This window comes from Myotis yumanensis, unplaced genomic scaffold (assembly GCF_028538775.1).
Source record: "Myotis yumanensis isolate MYYU_CA2020_CCGP unplaced genomic scaffold, mMyoYum1.0.hap1 SCAF_13, whole genome shotgun sequence".
Classification (NCBI taxonomy): Eukaryota; Metazoa; Chordata; class Mammalia; order Chiroptera; family Vespertilionidae; genus Myotis; species Myotis yumanensis.
In genome coordinates, this window is record NW_027223764.1 from 46,340,406 (window position 1) to 46,364,130 (window position 23,725).

General features: G+C 44.1%; 1 protein-coding gene across 1 annotated transcript in view; it reads left to right on the forward strand.

Annotated features, from left to right (window-relative positions):
• Positions 1-23,725, forward strand: part of LRMDA (leucine rich melanocyte differentiation associated) — a 1,013,334-nt gene that overhangs the window by 555,797 nt on the left and 433,812 nt on the right. Inside the window, exons 4-5 of the mRNA XM_070431962.1 lie at positions 4,875-5,014; positions 14,081-14,198. Of these exons, the coding sequence (XP_070288063.1) occupies positions 4,875-5,014; positions 14,081-14,198 (258 nt within the window). The remainder of the gene's footprint in view (positions 1-4,874; positions 5,015-14,080; positions 14,199-23,725) is intronic.

The following is a 23,725-nucleotide window of genomic DNA, read 5'->3' on the forward strand; positions in this document are numbered from 1 at the left end:
TCACAAATACTAAGTTACAGTAACACACTGAATTCTATGTAAGGGTTAGTATTACAACTTGTAGTATGATCCTAGAGAATTATGTGAACTTATCTAAAATCTTTTGGGTCACCGTATAACCAACATCAGAGTATAGATTTAGAGTGCTTCTTTGACTTCTATACTATAATTTAATATTGCCCTCACATCATTCTATGAGTTGGGTACCGCTAGGGATAATTCTCATTTTTATGAAAAAACTGGGAGAGTATGAACTTTTTGAAATCATATAGATTGTCTATGGTGGGGCTCAGTCTAGAACACAGGTGTGTTAATTTTCAGCCCAGACTCTGAGACCCAAGGTGGAGGGGCAGTCACTGCACAGAAGAAGAACTAAGGTGCGGGAAGAGTCAGCTGCCTGTGCCTGGCTCCACAAGTCCCTGCTTCCAGCTGCAGTGGGAGCTTATGAAAGGAATTCCCGACCCCAAACCCAGCATCTGGCAAATTTCTTCTTAGTTCACCACTGCTCCACTTCCTGGCTGCGTACCTCCTGCTCGACCTCACATGTTTGTTCTCCTAGTCCTTGTCCCTGAGGGTTCCATTCAGCCGTCTGCTTTGGAGCCCTGTCCTGGCATCCCTAAAGCCTGGTCTTCCCAGGTTACCTCTTCATCTCTTGGTTCATAGCTTATCTCACTCTTTTTCCTTAGGTTCATTTGCACTGGCCAATCGTGCCTGGCCATGGCCTTGACCCTCTCTCCCCAACTCTCTCTCTCTCTCTCTTTCTCTCTCGAGCATGTACACACTGTCCCTGGCTGTTCCCCTGTAGGGATGGGCAGTTGGCCATATCATGTCTGAATACTCAGCCCCAAATAAGAGAACAACTGAGATGTCAGAAAAATATGGATATTTAACCTTTCACCCACTTTTCCTTTAGGGGTGATAAGTGACTTCATCTTAAATCACAGTTCATTTCTTCATTTTCTGTCTCCCTGTGTGCTTCAGCACATGTATGGAGAGACAGCATGAACTATAACGCCAAGGAAGATGCGTAATACAAGTAGGATGTGCTGAATTAGAAAGCAGGACTAAGAATTTTCATTTTTCATTATTTAAAATTTCCCTTTTGTGTTATAAAATGACGAGTCATTGTCTAAGGACAATGGCCTGTCCCTAGAAATGCCATTTCTTCAGTTCTAGGTTTAAATATAAACTTTGCCATGTACTGACAATGTGACCTTTGACCCCAGTTTCCTTCATTGTTATGTGAATGTGATAATATTTCTGATGTATGTGCAAATCAAAATGAGCTACTATGCCATATACACTGTTTAGTTAGCACTCAAAAATTCTATAGTAGGATGAGCTCTGGTTGAAATCCTCCCAGTGGTTATAGATGCTGCCCTTTGCCCTTTGAAGCCGAGCACAGTGGGAAGGTATGTCCCCATTCTCTCACCTGGGAAACAGCTTCAGACCTGCAACTGGCCCTGACCCCGGAGGCACCCCTCCTCCCTCATGCTCCAAACTTTCCAGGCAAGATGTTGCTTTGATCTTGGGCCCCAGCAGAAAATCTCCCTTGGCAAGCCCGGCCACGACAGCTGGGCTCTGCAGTGGCAACTTTCTGTAGACAACATTGAAAAAAATCGAAGCAGCAAGTACTCTAGAGAAGGCTCGAGGAGGGAAACCAGGTGTGTGCTAAGAATCCAGCTGGAGAGAAATGAAACTGTGCCAGATAGTGTCACATTTTTAAAAATGGGGAAAAAAAACAAAACAAAAAAAAAACACCCAAAAAAACCCAAAGCCTTAGGAGAATTGCTGAAAGAGTCTCCACTGCGGTGGTCTTGATTAGCCCCAGACCCCAGTTCCCTCCTCTCATTGGCTCTGGTTAATTTTCTATGCAGTTTTACAAACAGGAATGTGACACATTCTCTCTCAGAGCCTGCAATCAGGCAAGTCAAGGCTGTGCTCGTCCTTGCTGGCCCAGGAGACCAAGGAACCAATTAAATCTCCTCCTGTTTCATCCTCCAGTGGTGATCTCAATGTAATGATGAAGTTCTGGTCCACAGAGTCCTGCAGTAGGTGCTGGAGGTTCCTGCCTGGCGTGGATTTGGGGGAGACCACCTGGCTAACCTCAATTGATCAGTTAGTGGGTAGTTGAAAGGTTTAGTAAGATGGAGTAGCTTCTGCCACACACAGTATCCTAAATGGAGCAGGCTCAAAGGCTTAGGAAATCCATAATTCCTTAGATTTATGGGCACAAGATGGCTGAAACTTCTTGAAGCCTCTAGATCAGTGGTTCTCAACCTGTGGGTCGTGACCCCTTTGGTGGTCGAACGACCCTTTCACAGGGGTCGCCGAAGACCATCCTGCATACCAGATATTTACATTACGATTCATAACAGTAGCAACATTACAGTTATGAAGTAGCAACGAAAATAATTTTATGGTCGGGTCACAACATGAGGAACTGTATTTAAAGGGCCAGAAGGTTGAGAACCACTGCTCTAGATGCTTTGCCCAAGAAATGATCCATGCTTTGCCCAAGAATGAATCAACATCTCCACAGCCACCTGTTCATTGGCTGACCCAGATTTTGTGGAGTATAAAACTTACATAATTTGAGGAAGCCCTCTTAAAGGAAAAAACTACGTAAGTGTGAATGCAAAATTAGGTATGAAGATGAGTGTTACTTAGAATAGGAAATATATCAAAACAAAATAAAATTTAAGTTGAAAAATACCACACACTAAAATATTTAGAAAAGTGATCTTTTTGTACTACACATGTCTGTTTAAAAACTTTGTTCCTGCAAATTCCCTTATAACTTTGTTATATAATTTTCTAATATTTTATAGAGAGAAAATAGAAAGATAATTCCATCTAATTGAAAATTAAGTTGTATTTTTAATAATTTAGGGAGGTTTCTTTCAGATTCATTACTCCTTATTGGTAATTTCACCACTAAATTATTGGCAAAATATTTAGAATTTTTAAATATTGAAAAAACTCTCATACATTTTCTTCATATATGAGCTGTTATATTTTAGGACATTTCAAGTTATTTGTGTATGTGTATACACTCAATAACTTAATCTTAAATGTTCTTTGACCTGATAAATTCATTAATCATTGTATCATCAATTTTATGTTGGTCCCTATATGTTGTGTCAGCATGAATATTACTGGAAGCTGTTCCTACTGATACTGTTGTAATAACCAAACACAGATATGATGCAAACCACACAAATATATCTCACTGAATCCTAATTAAATGCCACTTCTTCCCAAGTTCCTCTTAGCCAGGTTCCCAGAATTTCCACAGGCACTCCAATGTCACCCAACTCGAAGTGACATGCAGTGGATGACATCCTAGTGAAGAAAAACAGTGATCTTAACCAATCGCGAATTTCACAAAATACGTGACCATGTGGCACTATTACTAGGGCTTGTTTCAGAGCCCTGTGCAAGCAAAGAGCCCTCACATACAAGCTTTATTAGTTCTGTGGGAAATTTACATGTTAAGATTTACTCAGATTAAACTGGGCCTCCCTGGATGGTGGCCTGCGAGGTTTCCCATCCGTAGTCACTAAATGTTGAGAAATGACTACGATCTCAATCCAACTTAGTTGCCCAGTGTTTTCTCAACTTGAAAATCTTGCCAGTTTTGAGTTCTATTCCTTCACATTACCACCTTCATACAGTAGATAAAAAAAAAAAAAATAGATGAAGATTTAATGTTCTCCTTTCCCCCAAATACCATGATTTTTTTTTCTCCACCAGTGAGGCCACTGAGCAATGCTCAGCTCTACCACAGACTCTCAGTCTGCCCCTAAGAGGGAACTAGGTTTTGGTTAGACTTTTCTGTCCATAGTAGTAAAGGCTTCCCCTAGTTTACCTCCTGATATTGGATAATTCCTCTTGTCCATGGGCTCTTGGTATTCATGACCTCTATCCTGGCCTGTCAAATCACCATCTTGCTTAGGGCCCAGCTCATCAGCTCAATTGATGAGTTGATGTGTGAACTAGCCCTTCCCAATCCATGTGATATCCTGCATCTGTAACTCTTTTCTTATATGTTTTGTGGTGTCTCATAGTTTGACTTGACTGGACAGTGGAGCCCACTGTGGGGATGGATCATGGAATAATTTTACCACCAGGTCCCTCCTTGGTCTTTTCTCTTCCATTTTTTTCCCCCTTCATAGAACATTAGATTCACAAAGGGTCTCAGGAAATGGATTCTGACCTGCCTGGCTTGACTAAAGTTGTTCTACTTTTCACAGCTTATCTTCTCCTCCTAGCTTTGTTCTCCTTTCCCCCCAATACTATGATTTTTTTTCCCCACCAATGAGGCCACTGAGCAATGATTGGCTCCACCATCAACTCTCAGGTCATAATAGGATGGCCAATCCCTGTTTGTGTTTATGTCATTCCTGTATGTTTTATTGATACATTACCCATTATAGGAGAATTAATATTTTTTAATGAGGTCTTTGAAAATAATGCCCTGCTTTCACTACTAGAAAAAAATTAAGTTTTATGGATTTGCATATTGTAAAATATTTTACTACATGGAATATACCCTTCATCATTTCAACTTAAAAACAAAACACAGAACTATAGAGGAAAGTGTGGTAAAACAATTAAGTGCATTAATTTTCTCTCAAGTGACCTGAACTCAGCCTTACCTGTTCAGAGAAAAGCTGGTTCATGTATCCAACAGTAGGAGTGAAAAGCTAACTGTTCCAGATACCCACAGCTAAGCTGATGTCAACCCTCACGCATGCCATATCATGGGAGCAGTCTGGACTCACAGTGGCTAGTCTTTCCCTGTAAGCCATGGTCTAGTCTCCTTGTTAAACCTTTTGTCTTCCTGGACCAAGATCCTTAACCTTTGTCACATCACTGACTTGGAGCATCTGCTTGATCACCTGGCAGAAGTGACACCGGCTCTGGAATACCTCAGCCTGCTGGGTAACGTGGCGTGTCCCAATGAACTGGTCAGCTTGGAAAAGGACGAAGAAGACTATAAGAGATACAGGTGAGTATCTAGGGGTTTGAGCATGGTGAAAGAAGGAAAAAGCATCTTTTGGGGGGATAATGTACTGTTGTGTGCATAGCAGATGTTTGGTAAATATCAGTGGATTCCACGTGATAATATTAAACTTTTACCTTTGTGTAACCTTTGGCCATTGTCTCCTTTTGTTGTCAGAGGAGCCAAGAAGCATGGAATGCTGTTGAGTGGTCTAGGTCAGGGGTTGGCAAACTTTTTTGTAAAGGGATGAAGGTTATATGGTATCTGTTGCAACTATTCAACTTGGCTGTTATAGTACAAAGTAGACATTTGTAAATGAGCGGGCATGGCTATGTTCTAACAAAATTTTATATATATATAAAAAAAAAAAACAGACAGCAGACCAGATTTGTCTCTATTTTGCTGACCTATGCTCTGTCTTGTCAGGTCTTCCCGAAGTCTGCTTTAGAGTCACTTTTTGGAGAAAAAGCACTTCCCGCTGAAGTTTAGGGAGCTTACATAAAATCCCAAGAGGAAGTCCCACAAGGCCCATAACTTTGTTCCATAAAAATATGCCCAACTGCCCATTGACCATGTGCTTTGATGGGTTCCAAGTAGAAATGCTTTTCTTTATTGTTTCTACTTCTAAACCATCTGCTTTGAAACACCAATCCAAACTCATCTCTGTTAGGGAGCCTTCTCCATCGTACTGATTTCATACACTCGTTTTGTTTTCCTTCTTCATTTTGAATTCTGTATGCTCTCATTCTTGACTATTGTTTGGTAAATACTTTTAATGATCATCTCTGATGCTGATGTGTTGCAGGTCTCTCCATTATGATATATGCTCTCATTAAAACCCCACTCGAATCAATGTGGGAAGGAAAGAGGGAGGAAGGATGGAAATACAAAACCTATAAGGCTACTGGAAAATAAATGTGGAAGAATTGAGGAAAGAGGATAATAATCTGAGAGAAATTTGTTCTATTAAGACTCATATAAAAATCTGTGGTGATCCATGAAGGAACATAGCTGGGGGCATTCATTTGTATAAGCAAAACTGTAAGAAATACTGAAGGCTGTTGAATGTAATATGTTTAAAACACACACACACACACACACACACACACACACACTAAAGCTACAGTAGGATTTTAGTTACATTTCTTCATTGGCAAGAATTTTATACCTTTTACTTCATTTTCTAGCTTACTTGATTAATTTTGTAGCAGTCTTAGCTGCTTGCTTTTAAACTATCTTAGAATAAAGCTACTTTTAAAAAATGTACTAAATCTTTCTCCATCATGAAGATTTTCATTTGAGATATGATACTGTCAATTCGAATGTGAGTTCTGTTAGGAGAAATATGTTTAATGTCCAGCAGGTGAATAGTTACACATTTCTAAATCAACCCTTGAAGTTGCATAGTCGCTTAGAACTTAATTTGCTTCTTTGACACTCTTATCAACTCTGAAGCATTTAACAGCCGGATTTCAAGCATGAAAGCGTGACTCAAAACATATTTTATCTTCTTGCGGCAATTTATTTACTAGTATATGTCTTAGAAAGGTTGAGCAAGTCCAAGAAAGTTCTGTCAATCAACATTTTTAGTAAACCAAGCCTTATTTGGGAAATTCTCAGTTTTTCTGTTTTTTTTTTTTTCTTTCTTTCTGTGTTTAATTTTTTAAAAATAGCCAAATAAATTTTATATATGTGTATGTATGTACATGTGTGTATGTGCACACACATTCACACACACATGTTCATTCATTTATTAATGTTCATTCATATTCAGGTGCTTCAAGCTAGGCAATTTTTCTTTTCTAGAATGAGAAAAGTAGAGTGAGAACAGTTTCTAATCCCACCTTATTTTATTCAGTCTCAAATAGAAAGAGGGTTTTATGAGGTTATAAAAGAATAAGAAAAGCTAATACTATTTTTTTTTTTTGTCATTGTGACTGGTCACATTGGCAAAAATACTAAGACCCAAGGTGTAAGGAAGGGTCAAATAAGATGATCTGATATGGAGTCCAGTTTGCCAGTGGGACTTTTTAAATGGAGAGGCCAGTCTAGATCAGGATCCCTTAACCAAGGTGATTCTTCTGAATTGTCCAAGGCATTTTGATTAATTTAGTGGCAAATGCAACAAAATAGTCACTAGGTGATTCTGATGCTCCGTGAAGAACTATTGAACTAAGTGATATTTAAAATTCCTGTGGGCTCTAGCATTCTGAGATACTCTGCTCCCAAGCAGTTACAGTTCTTCCTTTCCTATCTCATGTTTCATTATGCATTTTGTCTTCTGTATTTCTCTCACTACCTCATATATATCACCATTCAGAGAATGGCTTCCAGTAGGTAAAGACTGCATCTTCTTGACCCTTGAAGCCTCAGTAATACCTAAAGTAGACATTAATACCTAAAGCAGACCATGGAATAGGGGCTTGGTAATTTTTCTGGAGCTAGATTGAAATTACTCTTCCTCTCATAAGCTGAGCATCAATCAACAGATGCAGGACCCTTTGGCTCCTCAGATGGCCCACTGCATATTTGGAAAAAGTTCCATTTGGATCTCGACAAATGCAGTTAATAAGCAAGAGATTATCCTTCAGACTCAATCCAAGTGGTGGCTGTCGGGGCCTGATTCCTTAGGCTTGATTCTAGAGGCGTGATCCATGTCATGGGCTAGGATGAGCACCTTCCAAGCCTGTCCTCCCCACTCCATGTCTGGTCCCTGGAGGGTGTGGAGGGGTGGGGCTGGGAAGGCTGTTTGTTAGTTGCACATATGGCAGAGTTGCCAAGGGGAGCGGGGTTTTAGAGGCCGCACACAGTGGAAATCACATCCAGTCAAATTTATCTGAGAAAATTCAGAAGTCACCTACAAGGATGGCAAGGTGCTCACACTCTGAGAGAAACAGAAATTAGGAGCAGTGGTGGGAACACGTGTGCCCATCCAGGTCCACATGAACTGCATGGCCTCTGACTATTGCGTGGAAGAGTAGGCCCACGCTGCAGTAATTCTAAACTTGTCATTCCTCTGTGTTTTTTGTTTGTTTGTTTGTTTTTTATCTCTCATTTGACAAGCATTCTCACACTTGCATTTGGATGAGATGAATGTGTATATGACCCAGTTCTGCTCTGTGGTCCATAACAGCCCCACTTTGTTCACCCTGGAATCTGTGCTTCAGTTAACCCTGAGAAGTTTTAGGGCTTCACAATAAGTCTTTTGAACCCAGAGTTCCTGTGGCATTTGGGTTTCTACCAAGCAAGGTAGCCACCTTTTTTATATTCTCTTGGTAAACACTCTTCCTGGCCCTTCATTCACAAAGCATGATGTCTGCCTGCCTTCTAGCTCTTACTGGAGCCTAATCCTAGGGCCTCTATGTAAATTTATGTGACATTTTCACTAGAAAATTGCTTAAAAATGAATGATATTTCTACGGTTTACTGTTTTTCACTTTAAGTACGTTTTCTGACAATATGTCTTCTATTAATCATTTAAGCAATGGTAGGAGCCTTAAAGGAGTGTATTCAGAAGCAAGAACCCATGGCTCATTTAGTGCTGTCTAAAAGAATGTCTTATTGATTGGCATCCTCTGTGGGTATGTGATGTAATATTTATAATATGTCACCCCGCCATACATCAAAACAGGTATGTCCGTTGTTTCATTTCCATGGGAGACGCTGATTTCTGAGAGGTCTGCTGGGTTTTAGGTCACGTTGTGGCCAACCTCTGGACCAGAAATGGGAAGTGACTAGAGTCACAGAGTTGTTGGAAATGGCTTCATAGATGCTTTGGTGTCTGCAGATTCTTTTCTCCCCTCTCCCTCACCACCCCCTTTCCTTCCTCATTCACCCCCTGTGCACCGGGTTAGATTTTCTTGGCACACATCCCCACAGTAAAATGGGCTCATTAAATCTGAATGTGAGCATGAACATATTACCAAGTTGTTGATCAGTGCCCTGGTCCTGCTGGGGCAGGAGCAAAACCATGCCTGGGGTTTCTCTTTGCCATTCATCATAGATCATGGCTGAGAACTGTCCATGGCCATGTTATTATAGGAGCCTAAACCTGCCCATGCTTTGCTGTGTATACACTGTGCTATTTTGGGATGAATGTTGAATGGAGGTGAATGTGATAACCAGCAGCCTTTGGGGTGTGAGCAGGAAGAGGGTGGGTGAGGCAGAGCTTGGCTTGGGAGACCACCATCATACTAAGAAACCACTTAGGGCCTCCTGTGGACTTCAACACTGGCCAAAAAATGGATCCAGGGTGGAAACCTGGGTGCCCAGCGTGTCCTACTTCTTGCCTTCCTTTATAATCCTTTCTGTCTTCTTGCTGCAGGAAAGAAAGTAGCCTGGAAGTCAACAGTACACAAGCGCTAACTTCAGATGTCAAATAAGGGAGGTGGGCTCCTGGTCTCAGCTCTACTTCTGTCATTTAAAGCCTTTTTCATTCATTCTTTTCTGTCACTGCAATCTTTGGTCAGCCTCTCCTTCCTTGTTCCTCCCCAGAAGGTCCCTCTGTGTTCCTTACAACATTAAGTTATTTTAAATGTGACACCCTTTCTTTGTTCTCTCCAAGGGAGCAGCCCAGGGGCCTGCCCAGTGTCTTCAGCACTCCACCAAAGGGCAGGAGGGAGGGACCCTTTGCAGTCTGTGGGCCATCCTGGGCTACCACCATTTCCCCGCTGAGTAGGAGCTGTAAAACTTGTGGCTTACATAGCCCAGCTAGCATGCTCCAGCTAATCTACAGTCTGGGCTTTGAAGATCACAAGAAAGCAGAGGTCACGACCCAGAGATCAAAGTGACAGAAGCCCACAGAATAATTGCTGGTTACCCTCTGTAGAGGGCCGTGGTGTGTCCTGTGGGTGTATTGTTTGCCCAGCGACTTCAAACATACTGCCCAAATCAGCTGGCCTTTGCCAGTTGTCAGGCATTCATTAATGCTGTAGGTGAGCTCACCTCGGCTCATTAGAGTGAGATCATTGTCATCTCTCTGAGCATCTGGAGTTATTCCACACAGTGTTTGTTCATTACGCTTTGTTCTTTATTGACTTTTTCTTACCGTTCTCTTTTACCTGGAGGTGTGAGGAGGCAGTTACATAAGGAAATTGGAGTAATAAGAATGGAGAATATGGATGTATTTATTGTAAATTAACTTTGAGGCTCATAGAAGTCAAGCAAAATAAAGGTTAAAAGAGGCTTAGGCATCATTTAGCCCATTCCCTTCATTGCACAGACGGGGAAACTGAGGCTCAGGAAGGTGGTAGAGACTGAGCCAAGATTGCTCAGCAAGATAATCCCAGAGTCTGGCCTTTTCCTTTGGCCTGTTAGTCCCCAAGCTTTTTGTTATGAAGATCTCCCCTCTTTTTTTAAAAATTTTCTTCCCTGTACTTTAAAGCTTTGCCTCCTAAAAAAATAAATAAATAAAAAGCTTTGGCTCTTAAATAAACTGCAATTAAGCCATCACTAACATTTAAAAATTAGTCAGACACATTTAGCAGTTGATCTGTGCTTTGACTCAGCATCAGGTAACCAGGATTACCAAACAGGGTTGATGCAATCCAGTCAAGAGCAAAGACGCTTGATATTTTGTTGGCATGTTCACTCTATTCTTTTAAGCTTGTGAAAGGTTGAAAACAGTACATGGGTCACCCATTACTGTCTTCAGGGGCCCCAGGAGGGCATCAGTAGGTTGTACCATCTCTCCCTCACCTATACACGGGAGCAAGTAGGCAGCAAGAACTAGTGGGAAGAAGCATAGAATGCCATAAATGGAAGGAAGTAGGAAAAAACTCCAGTGATTCCCCCACCCGGGTCCCTCAGAATCTAGAAACTTGGTGTGTCTTGAGTAGAGACTCCTCAGAGAAAGGAACACGCAGCCAGCCCAGGAGCAGGCCGTGCAGATCTGTGGTTGCGTGGTGTTGTGGATAGCAGTTCTGAGCAGGAGGGAAGAGCATCCTCCTCTTGCTTTGAAGTCTATATGGAAAGTGCCAAAACTTTGGCATTTGGACAGAGAAAAACAAGCAAAGAAGCCTTTCTGCTGTTCCTTTTGTCCCCCTCCCAGTTTGGGGAGTCTCCTTAGAGGAGTCCTTTAAGAAAATGGGGCATTCTGTATGGAAGGAGAGAGAACCTGAGAACTCTGTGTGGGTCTCACATTTAGACAGTCTGTCTGCAGACAGAAACACATGGGTCTTTAAACACCATCCTTCCCAGGATCCCTGATCTGCTCCCCGTGACCTCACCTTCCATGTCACAGCCAAGTGTGCCTGACTCCCTTCCCCCGGCCCTGGGATGTCGCCCAGCCACCTTGGAAAGGTCAGGGAAATTGGAGTTGCCCTCTGGAGCTCGGGATGGGAGACTCAGAACTTAGATGGATCTCTTTTCATTAAGCAGTGTCCTGGCTTAACAAGCAGTTTTATAAATCTGGAGCTGTCTCCGGGTGTCGCGGGATTTATAGACGGGGGTTTCTGCCATAAAGTGGTTTATGATGGCTGCCTTCTGTGTTATTAGTAGCTGTCTCTTCCTTCAAGCATTGCTGTTTGATAATAGCCTTAAAACACCCAGAATTACTTACCTGCAAGCCCCGTTCCCAATAGCCCCTGTTGACAGTCCGAATAAGTTTACTGCCCTTTTGTTGTACTTTACCTTCAAAACAAACTGATTGAAGCATCAATAGCTCGCGGAAGCTGACAGAGCCACGTCATGTGGACTGGCCCTTGTGATTGCAGGTTATCGGGGAGTTAACCTTCCCGCATTGTTAACTGAAATGTTTTATGTACTATGCAACTTTAGGATACGGCTGTGATAACCTCAGTAACTAAGTCATACATCACGATAAAGAGATTTTGGTGCAACAAATAACCCAGGATTAAATTTACAAGGGTGGAATTGATATTGTAAAAGCCTTCATTCCGTGGCTTCGGGAGGCCTCTCTTGTATTTTTATGGCAAGCTTGTATAATACTCAGGATTGAAGCTGCAGCTTTTGACATCCTGACATGACCTAGAACAAAGGGAAATAGATCTCCTGAGACTGGGATGGGACAGGCAGGCAAAGCCCACTGACTTATCACTTGGCAGTAATGTTTGGAACCTGGGCCAAACCACTAACGGGCAGGATATTTCTGGTGGATGTGGCCACTGTCCGCGTTCTGTCTGCCGCAGGTACGGGGCAGGGCAGACCCCTACAGAATTGGGAAGGAGACTCTTTGCTACCTTAGCAACCTCATCATCCCAGAACTGTTATTTTTCATGCTGTGATTTGTCACTTGGACGGTGGTTCTCAGCGGGACCAGCAGCCTCAGCCTCACCTGGGAATTTATGAGAAATGTAAATTCCAGGCCCCTCTCCAGACATAGTGAATCAGAAACTCTAGGGGTGGGGCTCCCATCTGTCTTTCAACAAGCTTGTGAATCACTATATTAGGATAGAAGCCCCTTGAGAGCAGGGACCTTGTCTCATTTGTGCATCACCTAGGCTCAGAACCTAGTACAGGTGGTAGCTGCCTACTAATTATTTGTTGGGTGAATCAATGTATGAGTAAGTAAGTAAAAGATGACATCTCTAAGGGAGAAAGTTTGGACCCTGGGCTGAGTCTCAGATCCAGTATTTGGGGCAGGCTTTCCTAGTGTTCCTCAAATCTTTCTAAGCAGGAACCACCTGGACACCCCAGGCTGGCTATCAGGTGGGAGTCAAGTCAGCCCTATATCAGGGTGACAGGAAGCCTGTTTCATGGCTGTTTCTTTGATTGTATCAGAAGAGTGCTCTGAAAACAGCAGCTCTTTGTCATCTACCATTTTAACTAGCTTAAAAGCCAGCTCTCTCTCTCTCTCTCTCTCTCTCTCTCTCTCTCTCTCTCCCCTCTGATTTGAGGGCTGGGATCCAAAGTGGGGTGAAATGACAACGTGCTGTCTGTTGTCACCGTGGTCCCTGGCAGCCCTGTGAAGACATCTTTCACTCCATCATTAAACACTGGCTGGGTTTGTAATGCTGATGTTTTCTTCACCTGAATATTCATCTTTTCCCACCCTACACTTAGTGGGTGTCTTTCCTCCTTAGAGCGTCACGCCTGACATATTGTTTCCATCTGTACGTGTCTTTACTTGAAAAAATCTGTTGTCATCCAGACTTTGCCGTACCAGCAGAAGACGGAATTCTCTCTGACGTTGACTGAGGCCAGCGGGAGTTCTGCTGGAGGAGAGAAAGGTCACCTGGGCTCCTTGTGGAAATTTCTGGTTTGGGATAAGGTTAAGGACATTTGGAGAGGCGAGGGAGAGGCTCAGGGAGAAGTAGAAAAAAAGGTAATAGATTGAGGCCAGAGAGGAAGCAGGAAGTAGATAGTCAAATTTCCAAGACCTCAGATGTTGGGGTATAGAGTTCTGGGGATGAAAAGTATGCCTCCAAAGAATTTTAGAGCATTTTGACTTTAAATGACTAACATGGAGGTTATCGCTAGAGATCTCTAAGTTGTTGTCTCTGGTGTTTGAGTGATCAGCTATCTTTCCCCTAGACAAGCACTGGAGGTCACATGTGATGTCAGAGTGGGCCTGTCCTGGGAACCCAGGGCTCCCCTGAAAAGGGAGGTACCCTACTTACCCCAAGTCACATTTGCACTGAGAAGCTAATGCTTGGGGTTGCTTTAGGGTTTGTTTCTTTGAAGCCTAATTGTCCTCCTTCAGCTATTAGTTTTTAATTATTAGGCCCCTTTCCTCTGTGCTTCCAAAACTACTGCATAACTTCAATCTTGGTACTTAGCTATGCTGTTTCTAATTTCTCTGTGTGAGTCTGTCATGCCGATGACATGGAAAACCCCCCTAAATGCAGGGACCATATCTAGGGCCTGGCACATAGTAGGTGCTCAAGAAATACTTGTGCAAGAGAAATGAACTTGGATTTTATTGAGTTAATTCTGATGCTACTTTGCAAGATGGCCTGAGGGTGAGCAAAAAAAGTTTGTTCCTGCCTTCAAGAAGCTTATAGTTTAGGTGAGGACACCAACGGAACTAAATTGCCAAATACCAGAAACACTGCATGGAACTTGGAGGTGGTCACCCACCCTCCTGAGCTGTCTCTGCCTGTTCTCTTCCAGATGCTTTGTTCTTCACAAGCTGCCCAATTTAAAGTTCTTGGATGCCAGGAAAGTAACCAGAGAAGAACGAGAGGAAGCTTTGGTCAGAGGGGTGTTCATGAAGGTGGTGAAGCCCAAGGTAAGCTGCCTAGGTCATGGTCTTCTCCAGGAATTTGTGTCTCACCTCACAGGTACTCTTGGAGCATGGAGGGTGTGCTTCCATGTATTCAGAATGCAGGAGAGCTCGCCCATGGGTACACTGTTAGCCAAACAAGAAGTAGGACTGGGTACACACTGGGTCTTCCCAGTCTAAGAGGACCTTATTTGTAAGGTGATTTCACTTGAATGGCTTGTTTACTGGTAAAGCAGCACCTTGAATAGCCAATGGTGATGTCCCAGGAGTAGGTGGGATTCCAGGGCTCTTTCTTAAAGATGGTTCATTTATAAGATGGTGCCTCTGCAGGTCTGGAGCTGAGAAAGGGGAAAGGGGAAAGCGCTGAGCATGTGCGCTTTCTCAGGTGGCTGGGATTCCTCTCCCACCTCACAGGGGGCCCTTCTTTCCTGGGACCAAAGGGGAGACACAGGAGAGGGATTTTCTTGGTTCCACAGCTGAGAACTCAATAGCTCTCAGAGATCCCGGTAGAGGGAAAGTGTGTTTTTCTGACAATGGGACCTGGGACTGGTGTGTGCTCCCTCCAGATAGCTTTCTAGGGTTCATGGAAATGATGCTCACTGACCTGTCAGGCTGAGTCTGCCCTGAGGCCATGGAAGTGACCATGGGCCATCTTAATGACAACATTGATGAGGCAGGGGGGGCTTGGCTCTCAGACCCAAGGAGATTTTTAAGGACATGGACAACTATCTTATTAGGAGGAATTGGAGTTCTTCTATGAGGCCTGAGGCTGGGGCATGGACTTGATGACACTTGGTGACCCCAATGGAGATCCATCCCTGCCCTGGGGCTCTGTGGAGTGACATCGTCATTTCCTGTGGGATCCTGGCAGGCGTGTTGAAAACATTGTCCCAGAAAGCCAAGAGGTCCCGTTTTCCCTCACTTACTGACTTGCAGTGCTCTGCCCAAGTATTGGGAATGACTGAGAGGGAAAGAGAAAAAAGCAAACAGGACCAAAACCGAAAGAGCAACCTCTCTGTCAAATTGCTCAGCTGGCAGCGGACCTCAGGCCACGTTCTCTCCCTGAATCCGTGAGGTGCAACTTATTTCCCATTGTGCTGAATACGATTGCTGGCAGTTGTGGAAAGATGCAACGCGGAGGGTGTAATCCTGGCAGATAAATGTATCGTTACCTGTTTCAGCATGCGGGAAATTAATTGAGCGATTCGTTTTGTAGTTATTAAAGTGTTAACAGTTTTCCTTAACGAGGCATATTTGACATATTGCTCATGGCTGCCTTCAGATATTTCAGCTCTTGTAATTTTGGTCCAAAGGAAATAATTTATTTCTTGGCTCTTTTTTTGTTTTGTTTTTTTGTTTTTGTTAAAAGATTCCAGAGACAGCTGCATCCCCAAAACCAACAAAGAACAACAAATGAGCTGCCTATAATACCTTGGGTTCTTGCCCCTCTTACATTTCTCACCTTCACATTCACAGGCACTTTATAAACTAGGTCAGAATTTCTTCCACTGTCATTGTCATTGACATGGGCAGCTCTGTTGTCACTGGAAATCTGAAGGGGTTCCAGATACCATATTGGAGTGGGGCTCTCTGTGTGTGTGTCCACCATGGTTCTGGGGTTCCTTGCCTACAGAGGGAAGGGAGCGCTGGCTTATTCTGCAGTTCCATAACTCAAGCCTGGAGACCTTCATCGGGCTGCCCAAGTCACCCGCTAGGAATTGCTGGAGCTTTTCCTGTGTGTTTGACCACGGAGCCCACATTCTCCACTCTGATTTATTGCCCCGGAGCAGGGAGCTAAACTGTTTTCCATGCACCTCTGGGTTCAAACAGAACCTCATTGGAAGCCTAGATGAAGGCAGTGGGAGAAAGCAGGGCTGTTCTGTTGGAGCAGAGATGGCGGCAGGATCAGGGTTTGGTGGGGAGCGGAGCTCTGGCATCCTCCCCAGTCTTTGAAAGCAAATGGGACTGGCTCCTTAACATCGGTAATAGCTGGTTCTCTGAGTCATTAGCAACTTAAGCAGAAATGCTCTTCAAAGCCCCACATTAGTTTCTAGTCAATTATAGAATTAGCTCATGTTTGTAATTGACTCTCACATCTTCATTAACGGCATTAAGCTTTACAGTAGGCATGGATTGAGGAGAAGCGGAGGCACTCTGCAAAAGCGTGAGGATCTTCGGTGGTTACCTTTTTGTGGTCACATGATCTCCAAACTGGACTGGACTTCAGTAATCACTTGGTCTGAGATCTCATTTACTGGGTGAAGGAATAGGGAGAAGATGGAGTGTCCTTAGGCACCCAGAGCCCCCTGAAGCAGACTAGGATTAGAACCCTGGGATGTGGGACCAGAACCCTGGAATATGGGATTAGAACTCTGGGATGTGGGACCAGAACCTAGATGTGGGATCAGAACCCAGATGTGGGATCAGAACCCAGATGTGGGATCAGAACCCAGATGGGGGACCAGAACCTAGGGATGTGGGCTTCCACTTCAGTGTTCTAATTACACCATGATCCTTCAAGGGCGCCAGAGGATTTCTCTGGCTTCCTGGCCTGATAACAAACTGTAAGCCTCTCTTGATGGCAGGCAGTTCCCTATTGTCTGTTTTCAGAGATGCTCACCAGGACTTTTCTTGCAGCTAGAGAGAGGCCAAATGAGCTCCTTGCTGAATTAATAATGTTAAAAAGGCTGATTTTCGCTTGCTCACAGTATATACAGACATGTGTTTGTTCCTATGCAGGTGTGTATATACGCTTTCCATCTCTGTGTATATATACATATGTATGTTCTGGGAGGTATGTGTACGCCTGGATTCGGCTCCTAAGTGGAGAGCAATTTCCTCCCTGTGAATTGCGACGCTGTGCTGAGCGCACTGGGTGAAGACCTATTTTTCATAACAGCGTCAGACTCTCAAGTTGGCTCCTGTCCTTTCCAAGGCAGCGGCCCGTTGTGCTTATTCAGCAGGAGGCTCTGATGGATGATCAAGGGGGCCGTGATTTGGGGAGCTGTTTTCATTTTATTCCTGACATAACGTATTTGGGAGGATGGAAAATACCTCTCCAATCACAGCCCGTGCCATGGAGGCAGGGAACAGGCAGCGTGGGCTCTTGGCTAATGCAAATGCAGACTCATCCAGGATCTAATAAGCCCCGAGGTCCCGGAGGTTTGATTTGGTACCTGGCACTTGAGTGCGAGCTCTCTCTTGCTCTCTCTCAGCTGACACAGTTCTTCATCCCTGCCTTTGGCTTTTGTTGCTTAAAAGCCACCTTCTGTCTGAGCTCTGATTGTTCTATAGAAGGCTGCTATCATTCATTAGGGAATGATAGCTAATGCTACAATGGGCTCTTCTAGACCCTCAAGTGTGTGTGTGTGTGTGTGTGTGTGTTGTTAGTTAATGGACTTACAACAGCTAGGCTTTGTTCATTTCCCAGAATTATAAAGAAAATGTGTATCTTTGTCCAATATTGGCCATTGAATCATGCCATTGTCCATGCAGAGAGCACCAAGCTGGGCGCAGAGAAGGCTGAGGCCCTGCAAAGAGCGGCTTCTGTAATGACCAGTCCGTGACCCCCCTCGCCACACGAGAAACACAGATCAAAGTGGTGCAGGGGCCTGTCCAGGAGGGCGTGCATGGCGGACACTCCAGCCCTGCACATCAGAGAGACGGCTCAAGGATCCGACAGTCAGAATTGCTTAATTATGTCCTGGCTTTGTAATTATTCATCCCTGTTCTGGCAAAGAGCACAGTTGTCATTTCTCTGACATAATTATTTAAAGCTGAGCCCTCTTGTTTACAGGCACATGCATGAAGTTGGCTACTAACTATTTAATCTCCAGGACCTTGGGGGAGCGACGGGGGGAGTGACTACAGGGGCAGCTGGACTGAGAATCGCAGCCCACTTTAGAAAGTGTTCCGACATGTGTATTTTTGCTTATAATCATGGCCATTCTCTTCTAGGTAAGATATGGAAACAGGTGTGTTCATGAGTGCAGATCAGTCCTTGAAAATATGTCAGCATGTCTTTATGCAGGCATGCGTGGGTTTCCTAGCATGTGTAGTTTGTGTATTTGTGTAGTGTTTTATAGTTTGCATACGTGTCTGTGTATCTTTGGGTATTTGGGGTGTATAGTGTGTGTGTTTATAAGTGAGAGGAATGGGTGAGGGAGGAAGAGTGTTTCATTAAAGGAATAAACCTCTGAATACCTGTGCCTTCCATAAATCTTTTCTATTCTCTTCCTTAAACTGAAAGTTGAACGCTATTTCGGTCTGAGGATTTACCTGCCGTCGGCTCTGTGAGGGCTGGGGCTTCTCTGTTCCACTCTCATGTCTGTGGTGCCTGGTCTATAGCAGAGACTCGGCCAATTCTCCTCCCAAGAATAAACCGTGGACAGAACATGCTGGGAGATCCATCATGAAAGGTGGTCCCGTGTTTGTTGTTGCTTGACTGTGGTCCTCTGGAAAGGGGGCCTCTGCCTGAATGAAGGAACATTAGCCATCTGAATCTGTGTGTTGGCAGAACAGACAGAATCTGGGCTACATAGTTGTTTTTCCAAAGGATTTACCTGGTATTTCTTATGACGGCAAAACCTCTAGCTGCCGTGATCACGGGGCCTCGGCTTCATCATTGGGTGGCATTGCTGGGGAGGCTGGGTGAGGTCCCTGGGGTGGGGGGCGGGGGGGCTGGCACTGCTCACGTTCTCTGAGTCCTTCTCTCAGAGTCCACTTGGTCCTCATAGGGTTTTTAGGAAAGGAAAGTAGCTTTTCTGAGAAAACATGTTGGGGCACTCCACAGTCTGTGTACAATTAAAATGAGATTTCCCCTCTCTTAGCTGTTAATGGTTTTTGTGTGTTTGTTTTGTGTGTATGTGTGTTGTTTTGTTTTTGTCTTATCATAAAGGAGCACAGCCTAGTGCAGTGATGGTGAACCTATGACACGCGTGTCAGAGGTGACACGCGAACTCATCTTTTTGGTTGATTTTTCTTTCTTAAATGGCATTTAAATATATAAAATAAATATCAAAAATATAAGTCTTTGTTTTACTATGGTTGCAAATATAAAAAAATTTCTATATGTGACACGGCACCAGAGTTAAGTTAGGGTTTTTCAAAATGCTGACACGCCGAGCTCAAAAGGTTCGCCATCACTGGCCTAGTGGCTTGTTTGGTTCAGTTAGCTGTTTTTAAATGCCTAGCCTAGTTCTTTACTAAATACTCCCTTTTCCTAAACTACAGTGTATATGTCTCTCCTATCTTCTGTTAGCCTTATCTAGCCCAATTGCAAACATGTAAAAGGTTATCAGAAAACACCTCTAGATTGATTGCAATTACTAGCATTTACTCTATACTTAATATTTTCAAGAATAGATATTTTACATAAAGCCTGGGTCTGCCTGTAAATAAATATTCTAATAACTAAATAAACCACATATCTACAGCGGAATAGACAATAAGTCCATCTATGTTGAAAGCTCTCTATTATGCTAAGTGTTCAGAAGAAAACCAATGTTCCTTATTTTCTGGAAATCTCCAACTACCTGAAAATGTTAGTGTTTTATAGTTCTTTTATCTTTTTGTACAAATGTTTTTTTTTGTCTAGAGACATATTCAGAGCCTATTTTCAATTTTTTATAGTAAATTTTGAAGGGAGGAAATTTTTAAATTAATTTCTTTTTTGGAAGATGCCTGGGCGGTATGTTGAGAAACAACTCCAGGAGCCAAAGATTTGCAGTTCGTTTGTTTTTCATTGTTCCTCCTGATTTCACAGTTTCCTGCATTCATCTTGGGGGGATCATTTACAGGTTTTGTATTTCTCTATTTTAGCACCAAGCTTCCCTGTATCTCAAGTAAATGCTTTCAGAGTATTGCTCTTTAGAGGCAATTTTGTTCACTTTTCATTGCCTTGCTCTTGGGTAGCAAATCTCTGAAATCAGAGACAGATTGTTGCATAAAAGTTGTGTCTCTCATGCCCTGGCAAAGCCCTATGGACAGAGAATTGAAATCCACAGTAGAGAGAAGAAAAGTAAAACAGTGGCAGCTGGTGCTGGTGGCAGCCTTTCAGAGCCACTCCCCGAAATCCCTGGGGCCTGGTCAGGTTATGAGCACATAGTAGGTCTCACTCTCTATTAAGCCAAATGCCTGGTGAGATTTTGTGGTGTTTCTGTTGGAATCATTGGCTTTTACTGCATCCCAATGGCCCAGCTCTACACTTTTCCTCTTTTTGGCCGACAACATGCTCACTTTTGTCCAAAGATATTTGGGCAGACACATGCCTAGGGGATCATGGAAAGAAGAGGCCCTTTGCCGGGGAATTAGATAAGTCTTCCTAGATACTTCCTAGATGCTCTGGAACCTGAGAATAGGGAGAAGTGCAGTAGATTTCATCATTTGTCTAAAATCGTTCTCTTTCTGCCCTTGCCATGGCTTCCCTCTATGGGAGGAGTACACTTCTCCATCCCACTGACTTTGGCTATGACACTTTGGCCAATGGGATGTGTGTGGAAGTGACAGAATGCCAGTTCTGGGCCAATGCTCTGTGAGATACTCTATGTTTTCACTCACCCCTCTTTTGTGTCTGCCATTTACTGTGAAAACAACGTGAGACTCACACCGAGCAGACCTGAACCTGACCCTGAACTACCCCAACCAACCCCAGTCCTCAGCATAAGAAATAACTGCCTCCTGGAAGTCACTGTGAGTTATGGAATAGTGTTACTAGAGAAGCCTGAGAGACACAGGCCATCCATCCACACACGCTGCCCTCTGGTCTCCCCTGGCACTTGATCCAGAGCTCTTAACTGGGACACAACTTGGGTTTTAGTGAAGTTAGTGGCAGTGTTGGCTGTCACAACACCAACTCTGTAGGCTTTCTGGATGCTTAACTAGTTAGAATCACAAGGCCAGCCTTAGGGTCAACTGGCTGCCTTGTGGTGCACTATGGCATGTATTGAAACATTTCTGCCCTGTGAGTAAAAACAACAACTAGCATGTATTAAATGTCCACTGTGTACTAGATGCTGTACAAGCAACTTAAAAATATCCTTGAATTTGAATCTGCACATGAGGAAACTGATGTTGAGAGAACTTACAACAACATCTAAAATTACAGTGCGATGTGGCATCAGACTCTTCTTTCCTCTGCCTAGGCCTCAGAGCTCATGGTGTCTCCCCTGTATCCCTTACATTGCATCAACTAGGCATGGAGATGTGATGGGAGGTATAACTAAAAGAGCAGGAAGACCAGATCATGGAAGGGAGCCCAAGGTAACTTTGTGATTTTCAATTTGACCTTGCCCTGTGACCACTCCCCCAAGCCCATTTTGGTGAAATACATGGGCGAGGCAGAGGATTGGAGGAGCCAGGCTGAGAAGGGTTCTATTCTGCCATCACATGAGGATGAGGAGGGAACCTGGCAGGGTCTGAAGGGAGAGGAAAGGAAGGGCAGGTCTGTGTTGGTCCCTGGGTGTCTGGGGGAGGGAGCAGAGTACTCTGTGCATAGCAGGTGTTTGGGAAATCTGTGCAGAGACAGTTGCTGGCCGGACGCTGTTCAGAATTCAGACCACCCAGATGCGGTGGTGCTCAGGTGGCCACAGAGGCCAAAGAGCTGGGGCTGAGAGCCCTCTTTCTGGGGCTGCTGGGAGGGGCCTGTGTGGCTGCGAGCAGCTCAATGTTGGGATAAGGAGAAAGCCTATGGCTGTCGAAGGCCCATTGGTTAACTCCCCTGGTGATGGGTACATGGTGTTCTAAAAAGTACCTTGACATGTTTTTGCCCAAAGTACCCTATCCCCTATGGTATCAGTTGACTCAGGTTTGTTTGCTTATCTTTTAATATATTTTTATTGATTTCAGAGCGGAAGGGAGAGGGAGAGATAGATAGAAACAACAATGATGGGAGAGAATCATTGATCGGCTACCTCCAGCATGCTCCCTACTGGGGATCAAACCTGCAACCTGGGCATGTGCCCTGACTGGGAATCGAACTGTGACCTCCAGGTTCATAGGTTGATGCTCAACCATTGAGCCACACTGGCCAGGCAAGTTGCCCTTGTTTTAAGGAGTAAATTTAAGCCTTCTTAACTTGGTTATGAAAAGTCCTCATTTCTGTGACCTCTGATAATGATTGAGATGGGGCCTCAATAGCCAATTATATCTGTATTCTGTATATTTCCAACTTGACCTTTTCTTGATCCACTTTAGAAGATAGGTGTTGGTTTTTTGCTTTTGCACTTCAGGTTTTTTTTTATTATTTCTTTTAAAAACTAGGCCTGAAAGAAAAGAGAAGAGAAAACAAAGATGCTTCTTTAAGAAAGTTGGTTCCCACAGAGTAAAGTTGGGGTACTGATGTAAAGTTACCAATCTTTACAGCTAAGATGACCCCGGATTCCCTATGCAGCTTCAGGGCTTGGCAGGGAGCTGCTCTTGGCAGGTGCATTGGTGAGCTTGAACAGCACCTTCTCCTTAACATGCGTTGCTCCACTTACCCCCCCCCTCCCCCTCCCCCCCCCCCCCCCCCCCCCCCCCCCGTCCCACTGAGTTTTGCTTTCAGCCTGGTGATTGGTGATTAAGGCCAGTGATGAGGAGAAGTTGTTTGGAAAAACAGAAACAACTTGTCTAGGAACAGGACAAAAGGCCAGCAATGGAGGTGTGCATGATGGGAGAGCATGAATGTCTTCACTCCTCAGTTAGATCAGGGCCTTGCTCTCTGTCCTGCTGAAGTCTGTGGCTTCATAAAGCTCTGCCTGGCTTAGAAAGTCCCTTCTGGGCCCGTGGGAATATCAGATGGCAGGGACTGAACCTCAGGGCAGGTAGACATCCTGGAAGAGGAAACCTGGGGGATGGATGGCTCACTAGGAAACAAATCAGGAACCGATGTGTTCTGAAACTCACTTTGATGACGTGCAATTCTGTGGCTAAGGGAGAAGGAGAACATAAAGATGACATTGTCCCAGTTTCTGCTCTTGAGTTCTTATCATTTCCAAACTGCCTGCAACTAATAGCAGGTGTCCTCATTTGCTAGGACTGCCAGAATGAAATACCACAGTCTGGGTGACTTAAGCAACAGAAATTAATTTCTCATAGTTATGGAGGCTAGAAATCCAAAGCAAGGTGCTGGCAGGATTGGTTTCTTCTGAGGCCCCTCCCCTTGACTTGTAGATGGTCACTTTATTATTTTTTTTAATATATTTTATTGATTTTTTACAGAGAGGAAAGGAGAGGGGTAGAGAGTCAGAAACATTGATGAGAGAGAAACATCGATCAGCTGCCTCCTGCACACCCCCTACTGGGGATATGCCCGCAACCAAGGTACATGCCCTTGACCAGAATCGAACCTGGGAGCCATCAGTCCACAGGCCGACGTTCTATCCACTGAGCCAAACTGGTTAGGGCGATGGTCACTTTCTTGCTGTGTTCCCCCACCCCCCCGCCGCCATGGCATCTCTCTGTGTGCTCACATCCCCACTCTCTGTGTGTGTCCACATTTCCTTTTCTTATAAGGGCACGAGCCACACTGGATTAAGACCCATCCAGTGGCCTCA